This window comes from Polistes canadensis, unplaced genomic scaffold (genome assembly GCF_001313835.1).
Source record: "Polistes canadensis isolate GaletaPanama2010 unplaced genomic scaffold, ASM131383v1 scaffold_206, whole genome shotgun sequence".
Classification (NCBI taxonomy): domain Eukaryota; kingdom Metazoa; phylum Arthropoda; class Insecta; order Hymenoptera; family Vespidae; genus Polistes; species Polistes canadensis.
The window spans coordinates 230,802-244,169 of NW_014569753.1; the positions used below are offsets into that span (position 1 = coordinate 230,802).

At 28.8% G+C, this 13,368-nt stretch overlaps 2 protein-coding genes across 2 annotated transcripts; one reads left to right on the forward strand and one right to left on the reverse strand.

Moving 5' to 3' along the window:
- Positions 1-82: 82 nt before the first annotated feature.
- Positions 83-3,318, reverse strand: LOC106789896 (heparan-alpha-glucosaminide N-acetyltransferase-like). The gene is made up of 11 exons (XM_014754439.1): positions 2,968-3,318; positions 2,543-2,720; positions 2,348-2,457; positions 1,987-2,093; positions 1,752-1,867; positions 1,557-1,654; positions 1,357-1,464; positions 1,019-1,295; positions 639-918; positions 436-560; positions 83-293 (listed from the first exon to the last, which is right to left on the reverse strand). The coding sequence occupies exons 2-11, from the start codon at positions 2,669-2,671 to the stop codon at positions 102-104; spliced, it is 1,542 nt and encodes a 513-aa protein (XP_014609925.1). The 5' UTR covers positions 2,672-2,720; positions 2,968-3,318; the 3' UTR covers positions 83-101.
- A 104-nt stretch (positions 3,319-3,422) lies between these two features.
- On the forward strand, positions 3,423-9,351 carry LOC106789897 (heterogeneous nuclear ribonucleoprotein H-like). The gene is made up of 9 exons (XM_014754440.1): positions 3,423-3,571; positions 4,212-4,478; positions 4,723-4,866; positions 5,880-6,018; positions 7,121-7,290; positions 7,363-7,556; positions 7,650-7,769; positions 7,943-8,042; positions 8,181-9,351. The coding sequence occupies exons 2-9, from the start codon at positions 4,220-4,222 to the stop codon at positions 8,264-8,266; spliced, it is 1,212 nt and encodes a 403-aa protein (XP_014609926.1). The 5' UTR covers positions 3,423-3,571; positions 4,212-4,219; the 3' UTR covers positions 8,267-9,351.
- The last annotated feature ends 4,017 nt before the right edge of the window (positions 9,352-13,368 follow it).

The window sequence follows — 13,368 nt, forward strand, 5'->3', positions numbered from 1 at the left end:
TATATATATATATATATATATATATATATATATATACACATGGAAATGCATTTAAATTAAAAAAAATATGAATGTTTAAAACCATAAATAAATTTTATCGTTCACAAACCTGCATATACGAATGGTGCTCCAGTGAAAAATTGCTTATAGTCAATTAAATAATATAAGATGGCAAATAAAAGGAAAGCAAAGCTGCTTGTTGTTAATACAAACGAAAGTGTCATCATTTTTTTGCTAAGCGGTATTACACCATCTACTAGACTAAAGTTGCATAAAAATCCAGCGATGATACCCTAAATTAATATAATTACATAATATTTATCTGTTTACCACACACTTTCATTTTTATCATTAATAAAAAGACTCAAATGGAATTTGTGATAAATTTGACTATACGTGTATGTATATAACGCATAACATAGACAAATTATTTACCGTAACCAACGACCATAACAACCATCTTAAAATTTTAGATTTACATTGATAATAATGTAGTAAGATATGTCCAGCTTGAACTCCTAAGTATACGATAAATATTGCTGAGATAATATTCATTATCCCTGAAAAATATGATTTTAAATATGTAGAATGTGTATATATTAAAAACACATATATTTCTTGAATGAATAATAACATACCTTCAGGATCATGTTGTAATATATTTCCATATACAAGATTGTTTGTATTATTATACATATGCTTGCCAAAAACATATCTGTCAATATAACCAGCTGCACCGCCAGTACAATTTGTGTATTTTTGAAAAGTATCATATCCTCCTGGTCCTAAATATCCTTTTGGACAATTTGGGACTGGCAAGAGAAAAGTTATTAAAGTATGAATGACAACAATAGTTAAAATAATTAACCATTGAATCCAATTGTTTAAAATATCTTCTAAAATGGAAAATCGTCCAAGCTGCAATAATCAATTTAAAAGTATTATTTTCTCATTGTTTTCATTGTACAATATATATACATATAAAATATTTGTGTATAATAAATAAAAAAAAACGAACCGAAATAGGCGTTCTCATAAATAGTGTCTCTAATACAGTACAGACAAAATAAGAAATTGCCAAAAGTTGTAGAACGCCAGGAAAACGAAGATTTTCTAAATAGTAACTTTTTCCTTGGAAATTTGAAAATATTTTGTGAGAGTTAAGCATTAAACCAATTAATATTAACATTAACGTTCTGGTAAAATTACGCATAATTATTTTTATTCGTGAAGACGTATAACGAAACTCTCCTCTCTTTGATATTGCTATTGTCATACCCATTATCCATGCAAACCTGTAATATAAACTTATATGTGATTTAATCATATAAAAAAAATTAATTAATAATAATTTACCAAGGAAGCACCAAGTCAGCAACAGTAAGACCAAACCAAGGACTATGATTGAAAAATACATATTCTGCTCCTCCATTATTAACAAATATCATTAGCAGTATTGCAATACTAAAAAGAAAGATATGAATATTTTATTGTAAAGATAAAATAATATTAGAATATATATAAAATAAATTCAAGTTTAGAGAAAGAATTATTACCCTCTAAATGTATCAACTGACTGGACTCTTGTACTTAATCGAGTTACATTTATTGCTGATTGAATTGGTCTTTCAGATTCTTGTAAGAAGGATAAATCCTTAAGAATAATAATAATAGATTTACAAGATAATATGATGTTATTTAAAAAAATATTTATACATTTTATTATTAATATATGTATTTTATGTACGTACATCATGAAGATATATTGTATCCCGCCGAAAATAATGTTTTATAGCTCTCAGAATAACTTTTCCTATTTGTATTACAATTATTGACATAATTAATAAAAATAATGCTGCTATTAACGCTGGAAAATAAAATTTTTATTAATTTAAATAAAATAATTATTTATATATAAAAGCAGAGAAAAATATGTTAAAAAGATTTTTTCTAAAATATAAATATATATATATATATATAGCTTACGAAAATAAGCATTCGATGGATTATTAATTAAATAAATATCTGAACATATTTCCTCGGCAGACAAATTCCACCCATATCGTCCATGTTCTTTGAACGTATATGTTGTGCTAAATAGAAGTTAATAAATGTATAATTATATGCGCAGTGAAAAATTTAACATGTTAAGCGCCAAGCTTCTTTTGTTTAGCTTATTGTTCAGGCCGCGATAATCTGTTATTTGAAGAAACACACAAGAATGTCAACCAATGGTGATTGATGCAGCTTGAACGAAAAGTCTAAGGCTAGTCCATTGAAACCGACATGGCATTTAACGTGTTAATGAAAATATTTAACTATTTAAGTATATATATTATTTGCTTACTGGCACCATTCATATTTATTCATATAATACATGTGAAGTGGATATTTTGTAGACACTAATAATGATGTGACATTTTCTGCAGGTAAATTGGCTGCTGGTATTCCACGACACTATATAAGATAAATAATGAAAGTATTATATCGTGCATATATAGATGTTTTAAATGATAGCATTAGCTTTATTATAAATACGTACCAGCCTACATTCAGAAAAGGTAGAGTAGAATGTAAGATTTTGTTTATATTTATTTATAATACTTAAACATGCTTGATCAATTCCAAGCGATGCATTTGGATCCAAACAAGGATTGGTCTTTTTTTCCATGATAGAAAATGTTTTGCTTTACAAGTTTGTTATTACAACATTACTTTCTCTAATTGTCAAAATCAAAGAGACATTATTATTAAAATAATATATATAAATGTATCATTCCTGATAGTATATTAAGATTAATAAATTCTTACATTTTTTTATATACATTATAAATATATACATTGTTAAGAAAATTGTGTAAATAATTTATTATCAGAAAATTTGTTACAATTTGAGACAAGCATCATTCAATATGAAAATTATTTATGAAGAAAAAGCTTGTCTTATATTGTTATTATTTGTATTACCTGCTAATTAATAACACTCAAATTTAATCATTCCAAGCTCCAAGAAATTGTCAACGCTCACAGACTTGAAAATGACTTAAAATGACATATTGTTTCAAATACTGTATCATTAAAGTTATCAATATGAGATTGTATGCATTAAATTACTATTAGTAAGCAGAAATAGATATATTATATGATATGATACAAAAATGTCTATGTGATGTCTATGTTGTTTGATTGGTTGATGGATGCATTGCACTGAACAAAAAAAATGTTAACTATATTTCATATTATTTTATCACATTTAATATAAATAAATTGTTAATGATAATAATTAGGTATTATTCTTCACTTTTGGAATGAAAATAACACAAACAAATGATTTACATTAAAGTGCAGTTTACATTTGCTCAAGAATATTTCCATATAAACGTGGGCGTTTATATGGAAACGAAGTGTTAGGGAAGCCATTTGGGAGAGCGCCATTTTGTCGGTTGGTGTCGTGAAATCTGTGGTAGTGATATAGAAAATCTGTCGAAATTGCCCTTGAATTTTCGTTATTGTATTTTATTACAATTAATCAAAAAGTTAAAGTTCTTCTAAACTTCTAAATATAAATAAAGTAAGATTAACAATTTTTAAAATTTATTTAATGCTAGATTATCTTAGAAAATATTATCGCAACTTGGGGCGTCTTATAAAATTATTCTAGTGTAGTTAATTTTTGTTATGAAATCTTGGTTTTACGCATTAAGAAATTGATAATATCGATAGTATAATTTTATAAAGACAAAATATTGTTAACCGTAATTATAATTATATTATTATTAACCCTACAATCGCAGGCAACGTGGAATTTGCGGTCCAAATATTTTGTAAAGTTTAGTGGAATTATCGATAAGTTTCTTTTACTATTTTCTATAAAATACGTTAGTCATATTTCCTACAAATATAATACGATATTAAGAAAATCTCTTCTTTTCTTCAATTTTTTGATTTATTTTTTTGTCTCTTTTAATGTAATTCTTAGGATACATCTATATAACGAATAAAATTAGCTTGTGGTTGGAGGGTTAAGCCTTTTCTTTATTATAGTCATCTAATAAAGTGTTTAAGTAATTAGAAGCATAGGTATATTTATATATAATCAATAAGTATAAGAAAAAAATTGTTTATAAATTATTTAATTCTTTATTTAGTAAATTAAGAATCCGCAGATACACGTGGATTATATTAAATATCATTTTTGTTTTCTCTTGAAGTATAAACCATGTCAAATGGCGGTGGAGATCACGATGACGAGGGATATGTCGTTAAAATACGTGGACTTCCATGGTCAACTACGGTTGACGAAATAATGAAATTTTTTGGAGATTGTTCCATAACCAATGGAAAAGAGGGAGTACATATGACTATGTCACGCGAAGGAAGACCCAGTGGGGAAGCCTATGTAGAGATGGATACCCCAGAAGATATAGAAAAAGCTTGCAAAAGAGATCGAGATCATATGGGACATCGATACATTGAAGGTATATGTAATATTGTATATAATCATTTCCATTTAGACTACGATGACCTGTTGGCTATAAAAATACATAAGAATTTTAGCTATTGGTGACTGATGCGAAGACCAAAAGTCTAAGATCAGTCTGTGAGGACCGATATAGTGTTTAATATGTTAATTAATCTGTATGCATATATACTGCTTATCTTATTAAAAATATTTTCAAGATGTAACTAATATATCTTATGTTGCTTTTTTTTTTTTAATAGTTTTCAAGGCAAAAAGAGGAGAAATGGAATGGGTAATCAAACGAAGTGGCTTAAATTTAGAAAATGCAATGGACGATGGATGTGTCAGATTACGTGGACTACCATTCGGTTGTTCCAAAGAAGAAATAGCACAATTTTTCTCAGGTATTTCATATATTTTTATCTATATGTTAATATAATTTGTTTTTCTTGTTCATGATTGACAGTTTTTACTAAGTACTATTAGCTTTTGGTTCAAAAAAATTGTCCAGCACATATTTCTTTCTTTAAATTTAAATAGTCTCATTTCTTAAGGCACATATTGCTAAAAATAAATCATAATATTACTATAATTCTGAATCACAGGGACTAAATGCTTTTGATGGTGGTTCCACTGTTTAATTATAACTTGGTAATATTTCTATTTTTATTGTTAATGTGTAGCACTCAAATTTATAAGTGTGTGTGCATGTGTTAACAATATACAATGCAGTAAATGATAAAGAAAACTTTACTATTAGTATAAGAAATTTTTATCTCTAATTAATTTTTCAATTAAATATGAAAATTTATGTATTATAGTATTTTTTGTCAATACAATATAATATATTGTTGTGACTATAAGTGAATAACATTATTAACAAAATTTATTTTACTTAAACATAATTTATTAGGATCATATTTATAAATATTTGTATTGAAAGTATTGAAAGATATATTTGAAGATATATTTGTGAAGATATATATTTGAAGATATATTTGTGAAGATATATATTTGAAGATACATTTGTTTTAGTTCAATTATTAATGAGTATACGTAATTTACCATTAACATTACCAATTATTAATACATTCAAATTTTAATCCATCCCAAGCAGTGTCTCTGTGTTTCTACATATCATTACTATCCATTTTAGTTACAATAACATATCATATCGTGAATTTTGTTTTTTAATTACAACGTATATTGATTCCATAAAATAGCATTGAACTGCTGAGTTAAAATATAAAAGTTCTGCTTCTACTTCATCTTTGCAAGAAAGAATATGAAATTGGAGTAAGACAATTTAATAAATATCTGCAAAGGCTAAGTAAATTGTGCTTAATAAGGGTTTGATACTTTAACTCATAATTGGGTATTACGCTACAATATCGATGTTTGATTATGTGTGGGTCAGGGTTGGAGATATTGCCGAACGGGATTTCACTACCGACAGACTACACGGGCCGCAGTACTGGGGAGGCTTACGTTCAGTTTGTAAACAAAGATGTTGCGGAGCGCGCTCTGCAGAAACACAAGGAAAAGATAGGACACAGGTGGGGCACTGACGCTAGCTGGGTTTGGGTATATTTATGATTTTTCAATATCATTTTTTTATGATCATAGTATACGTAGGTATATACATTTTGTTAGTCAATAGCGGGAATCAGTTTTTTTAAATATAGAAGCAGTTTCTTTAAATTCACTATCTTTACGAATTATTTTAAAAATGACACACAGTTTATTTCTATTCACTCAATATTATAGTACACGTCCTGGTAATTCAGGAAGTAACCATTATTTAAATAAATACAAACACTTATATCAAATGATTATGTAAAGGAACTGCCTCTTGGAGGGTAGAATCAAAATAAGGCTAAACATACGTAAGCAAAAGTACTGTTGGCCCAACTGAAACCTGTGGGTGGGTGCTGGGCGGGAAGTATCCCGTGACATCGTCATCAAATCCCATGGGAGGTGGGTAGGGCCCCAGGATGGGTGGGCACTACAGAGGTAGTAAAAATCAATTTGGTACTTCTGCCTCATACTAACAATTGCACTTTTCTTACAAAGCACAAGATAGATATATATCTATATATATCGTAAATTCTTAAATGTCGTAAATATTTGGAAAAAATTTCTTCTTTTTCTTTTTTTGTATTTATTTTTTGTTTATTTTAATTACATAAAAAAGTAGAATACAAGTAATTAAATTGTACGTATTGATTTACAATAAGATAAATTATAAGAAAATTCATACTGTAAAAAGTGCAATTGCAAGTGTCATTTGCCTGAAGACCTAGCATGACAAGAGCTAAGGTTGGCATAAATTCATCAAAGCAATGTCATCGTGGAAGGGTGTCAACAGAAATTTAAAATAAATGTGGAGGTGTAGTATGCATAGTTGTTTCATTACAACAAAATTGATTTAAAACATTAGGTTTCCTACTTTTTTTTTAAATTTTGTTTCTTTATACGAAAGCACTACTGTCTTTGACTTATTGAAGATATGAATTTGAACACATAGTTTACAAGTATTAATTCTCTCTTTTTTGAAGTTATATACTTTTCAATGTTTAATTACATTATTATCAAAAAATAATATTTAATCAGTTTAATGCATAAAACATACTCATTAATACATTTAATTATTAACAGATACATTGAAATCTTCCGAAGCAGTTTGTCTGAAGTACGTGCTAGTATAGGACCAAAAATGCGTGGTCCAATGGGTGGATTTAATCAAAGACCTGCACCTTATGATCGTGGTGATCGTTTTGGAGGCATGAATCGTTTTAGTAACAATAGCCGAGGATCTAGAAATAGAGGTATTCATAAGATTTAAATAAATATTGAGAGAATCATAATTGTTGCTTACCTTTATATGCAATATATTGCAGATTTTGATAGTGGCCCTTGGGGAAGTGGAAATAACTTTAATTCACGTGGTAGTGGAATGGGTATGCGCGGTGGAATGGACATGAAAGGAGGAAATTTTAGAGGAAGTGGTGATAATTGGGGCAATAATACTGGTCTTCATAGTATACATATGAGAGGTTTACCATTCAAAGCAACAGAAGATGATATAGCAGATGTAAGTACATCGAAATTACTGTCAATTATAATTATCTATTAAAAAGAATATGAATGGAACAATCGTTTATTAATTAAATATATGTAAATTTAGTTTTTTAGGCCTGTTGTGCCGATAAATGTTAAGATTCTTTTGGAAAATGGTGGGCGTCCATCCGGTGAGGCAGACGTGGAATTTGAAACCCACGAAGAAGCTGTTAGAGCTATGTGCAAGGTTAAACAAACTGTTAATTTTTTTAACCTTTTACTCTTTAGAGTACTGTTAAGTTATCTTGTAGAGTACTCTTAAGAATTCTGAGTTACTTGAATTATTATAATTTCGATATATTTATAAATCGATATAGATGTATCTGTATACAATATTTATATATCTATATAATATTACAGGACAAAAGCCATATGTCTTACAGATACATAGAGTTATTCCTTAACTCGAGTAACAGTTCGAGTGGAATGTCTTTGGGTGGTATAGGGAACTTTTGTGGAGGTATATAAATTGTTTTTTTTTTTAAATTAATAATAACTTTAAAATATATATATATATATATTGGTATCATGTTATTCACACAAGATATTATTGAATTAATTATACATACTAAATTTTATTGTTTATATCTATTTTTAGGTTTGGGTAATAACTTTAGGCCAGGATATTCTCCAAATAGAGGATTCAGCAGTCAATTAGGAGGTAGTAATTACAACAGTTTTTGAGATTCGATGCCACGTTTTTCACGTTCTCTACGAAGAAGGATATAAGATGATGATTTAAAGTTTAAGGAATCAATATTCTAACTTTGAGAAATATTGATGCATATGGAATTACATTTTGCAAATGATATCGAACGTAGAAATTATTATTAATAATATTGATTGATTGAATTTTTTTTACGTTCATTTATTAAAATAAAACATTTAATTATTAAGCAATTGGACAATTACTTAGATTTGTTCATAACAATTCCACATTTAGAGACACAAACAATATATATTAAATTCAGTATATGTTAACATAATGAATGATAAATGATAAATGATCTGTTTTGTTTAAAATTTATGTCGCACTTTTTTTTTTCGTTTCTTTTCTTTTCTATTTTCTTTTATTTGTTCAAATCTATTCAATTCCTTTTACTTCTCTTATATTTCATATTAACAAAAAGGAATATACATAAACAAAGTGTCCTATTCATGAATGTTTTTTTACGAAATATAGAATATATGTTTAAGAACAAATATTTAAAAAGTCACTGTTAATATTGAAATCAAAATATTATGTTATTTTATTTACTATTTCACTTAGAAATAATTCAATATTGACAGATTTGTAATAAATATTCATTAAACAAAAATTTAGGCATATTTCATTAGGCACTTTGTTATTATAGTTTATCTTCATTTTATACATGAAGTTATCAAAATATAAAAATCTTCATAAGCTGACAAAAATATTTGTTTTCTTGTTAAAATAATTTAGTATGAAATTCTGAATTGGTGTGTCTATAAGAATAAAATAATATTTAATAATATTAATTGTATCTCTTTTAAAATAGTCGAATCACGATTCTGCAGTTTTGTATCATTGATTCGAAAAAATGTAATACTCTTTAGTTTCTGTTTATGGTAATGATGAATGTCGCGTATGGATTGTGAATTTGTTTATGTTCCTTTATTAATTCTACTTTGTATATGTGGAAATCGAGCCTATGCCATAAAAGTATGAAATAAAATAGTAATAATGAATGCCGAATGAGAATTGTGCTTTAAAAGTATAGTAAATAAAAATGTTATCTTCTTATTCAATCTTATTTTGTGATAATACCTAAACCATGTTTATCGCCAAACGATTATTACATTTTTTTTACACAAATGTTGTACATCAAGTGCAATGCTATTATTTAATACAAATGATTGTAACTATTGATACTTTGTAATACAGCAATAATACACAGAAAATGAAAATTAAAACATTATAAAGTAAGCGGTTTTTGGCTGGATTTTACTTGCTATGGAATGTATAGCATATAACATATGATAAACATTGCATGGAAAGTAATATACCATTGCCCGGGTCTAACCACGAGGAGGTAACCGCTTCTGAAGACCCACGAGGGATGTGCATCCTGAAGATGTCTACATCCGAATGAAATTGAAACCAAAGAAAATGATCACCCAGAGAACGTTTTTTAATGAGTCCCACTCTTAGACCCCACCCTAAGAGTTTAATTCGAAAAATCCTTACAATTACTATCGAGAATAAAGAGAAAAGTTTGAATATTAAATAACAAAATTAAAACGGGGAGTGAACCTAAATGGAATTGAAGTAACATCGATGGATTTTATTGAATACATACATACCCTAGTATAATTTCAATATATGCACATACGGAGATTACAAGTTACGAATATTTTATGTTTAATAATTTTCAATCTACCTGGAATATAGTATAATAAAAGTAAATGTACAAAATTTTTGGTACATAACTGGAAAAAAAAAGAAAAGAAAATGCATTATAAATAACTATCATACTTGTGCAATGCTACGGAGAAAACAATAAACGGATTAAAATATTTCAATWACATTCTAAAATAATTATCTTCTATTACCGTTTACCATTACTCACAGTCTTTTTCCAGTCCACTTCCTCCTCCTCCTCTTGAACGGAATTTTTCATCGTCTCCATGGTTATTCTTGATAAAGGAAACTAGAGAAAAAGTAAAACAATTATGTCATGCTACCATTTACCATAACTGAGTCCTCTTTCGATTCGTTTCTCCTTTYTCTTGGACGGAGTGTTGTATTGTCTCCATAATTCATCCTGCCAATAAAATATTAAAAAAACGATCGTTTGTTGTAGGTGGAATTTTTAGGTAATGACATGATTCTATCTTTGGAGGTAATATAGAATCAAGGCTCGCGTGGGCAGGGYCGCATCCCTGAAGTAGACTTTTCTTCGCAAAGAAAAAATCTACCCGCTACCCATTGAAAAAAAAACTGGAAACGAACCTGAAAAAGAAAGAAGAAAGTTTAGTTTAGATTTGCAAAGATGCAATGAATGCATCGAAATCATGTTCCTTTTTTTAGATCAAAATCCAATACTTACAAATGTAATGGGAATTAATCATATCCTGAAACAAAAATTAAATAAAAATTAATTTAATATATAATATAATAATTGATTAAATCTTTATACCCCTAAAAAGAAATAAAAGAGATATTAAAAAACATTATAAGATAATTAGTTTCTACGAATGCAATGATGAATGAAAAGTGGGGAAATTGTGTGTAATAGGAAATTATAAAATGATATGATATTGGATCGATAATTCGGGAATGGTATTGTACTCTATCATGATTTTAAAGTATTTTCTATCTTTTAAATGAAAAATCAGTTAAAATCAAATTTTGTTAAAACTCGATTTATTTTTAGGAAAAATTATGTTCGATGTGTGGTGGGTGATATGGCAAATCCCACGATGGTAACCTGAAACATTCAGCAAACTATGTTAGTTACTTCCATTCTTAAAAAACCACTATAAATTATTGACGAGCAAAGAAAAATCAAGCAATAAAAAATGACCAACGAGCTATTCTCAAAAGATTCAACCATGCTGTTGAATTTGAAAATAACTCATTAAGTCTGTAGTTGCCCACTTGATACCACAAATTTGTGGAGGCCTCTTCGGCTATTAGCCTCTTCTTTCTTCAAGCCTACTGTCGGACATTCCCTACGTGCGAGCATGAAAAGAATCTTTGACCAAAAACGTCAATCGTTCCAAAAAGTATTCGCATAATTTGTCATATTAAAACGATTAATGATATAGAATTAGAATCGTCCCTGATTATAAATGAAAAAAAAACCTAACCAAGCCTAACACAACCCTGAAAAAAAAATGTGATTAGTAAAACATCCTGAGCTTTTTACATAAAAATTCCGATGTTTGCGCGTTAAGTGTGACTCTATTTATTAATTATTAAAAAATTCATTCGCGTTTYCCGTTAGCTATCCTAGCTCGTGGACAATCAACGAACTTAAAAGTTCATCGACTGTGCACATATTACACGAGCACATTTAATCGAATGTCCGAGCAGTTAATTATGCTAATCGATGACCTATTAACACTTCGCACTTTTTTACTATCCGGTAATATAATCGAATTGAAATAAAAATAATACTAAAAATGCAATGCATTTCTTTGCAATATTTTTATTTAATTTATTCCTTATATTGAATCATATGAAACATTTCTCAAAGACTAAATCGCGATAGTGCGAAGTGCTAGTTATAATACTTAAAACTAAGTATCAATTCATCAAAGGTTTTGCGGATTTGATTTCAACTCTATCTCGTTCGAGATGGAATCGAAATAAAAATGAATTTCTTAAATGGTTGCAAATCCCTTTGAATCATGATACATAATACATATTACGAAATTGTCACAAAAAAGATTTACAAGTCAAGCAAGATAGAATAAAAAGATATAATTTTGTGACAATTCCGTGCAAAACCCGGAGGTGGGGAATCGCACTGAAAAGTGCAAGTATACCACGTGCAATTCCGGGCTCCTACCTACTTATAATTAAAGATTCACATTCGCTCTAAAAAAATATACATGCATGCCCACCCACTCACTCCACGATTCTCACACATACCACCAGGGTGCAATAGCCTAAACTAGAGAGCATGCCCCGGGGCACCTCCGACACCCCAGTTCAAACGCGTTTTCTAAATTTATGGGAGTACGTACCAATTGCTGTAATCGTCTGTCAAGGCTAGTGATTATTGCAAAAATGACTATAGCAAAAATACAAGTATACACTAGTATATATTGCATACTAGTTATATACGAGTATATCATAGTTTCCACAAATAAATGCGGTAAACTCTACTATGCAAAACGATTGTTGTATTGTACGCGGGACTCTACAAGTTATTTTTATTCAATAACTTTAAAAAATAATAAGCGCGGTATTACGTATCACGAAACGATGTACAATGCACACACCTAAGCGCACACACATGTGCAATGTACACCGTGCAATCACTAGCACAATGACAGACGCCAAATGGGGGAGAAAAACTTAAAACTAAACCTATACTAATCGTTTCTCACCCATACGTGTAACACCTGGGCACACGCATAGATGAGAACATAGAAAGTATAGGGGGGAGAAACGGGGATTAGTATATTAGAAGCTGAAAATCCTAATCTAAGATTTGATTAATATATAAAAATGTTCTCTTAATTATCTAAGCGGGATATAACTCTACAAGTCATTTATAATGACTTTCAAAAAAAGATTTAAAAAATTTAAAAAATTTTAAAAAATTAAAAAATATCTCGGACGACTCCTTTGATTAAGTTGGCTGTTCTAATTAAAGAACTGGGCTTTGAGCCATCACTTAATTGCCAGAGTCTATCCGTCGCGAATAAGTTTGTCTTCTTGCTCATTTTTTTATTATATCGAAAAATAAAATCGCGATTAAATGAACTAAATACGAAGCAATGCATGTAAGACATTTATTACATGCTTTWYTGGACGAAATCGAGTAAATTAATACTCGATTTCACAACTACTAAACGCGAACGAAACACGTAATAAAAAGGAAAAGTGCAATAATTAATTGCACTGTTAATTAAATGAATTTAACCGATGAGACAAGAAGACCTATCCTGAACTAATAATATAACATACAACAAAATATACAGTTTTCATGAGCAATTCCAAAAAAGAAGTAATCCTTTTTTGTTAAAACTCATGTGCTCGTCAATAATTTTTTGGAATAATTACAACCAGTAACTCGTGCCGATTGGGA

Bases quoted from the DNA above. Each gene is read 5' to 3' on its own strand.
- LOC106789897 (XM_014754440.1), top strand. From the start codon at position 4,220: ATGTCAAATGGCGGTGGAGATCACGATGACGAGGGATATGTCGTTAAA. The intron at 4,479-4,722 runs GTATATGTAATA...TTTTTTTAATAG, and splicing joins GGGACATCGATACATTGAAG to TTTTCAAGGCAAAAAGAGGA. The intron at 7,557-7,649 runs GTAAGTACATCG...ATGTAAATTTAG, and splicing joins CAGAAGATGATATAGCAGAT to TTTTTTAGGCCTGTTGTGCC.
- LOC106789896 (XM_014754439.1), bottom strand. From the start codon at position 2,671: ATGGAAAAAAAGACCAATCCTTGTTTGGATCCAAATGCATCGCTTGGA. The intron at 2,094-2,347 runs GTAAGCAAATAA...ACTTCTATTTAG, and splicing joins AATAAATATGAATGGTGCCA to CACAACATATACGTTCAAAG. The intron at 294-435 runs GTAAATAATTTG...ATATTAATTTAG, and splicing joins TGTTATGGTCGTTGGTTACG to GGTATCATCGCTGGATTTTT.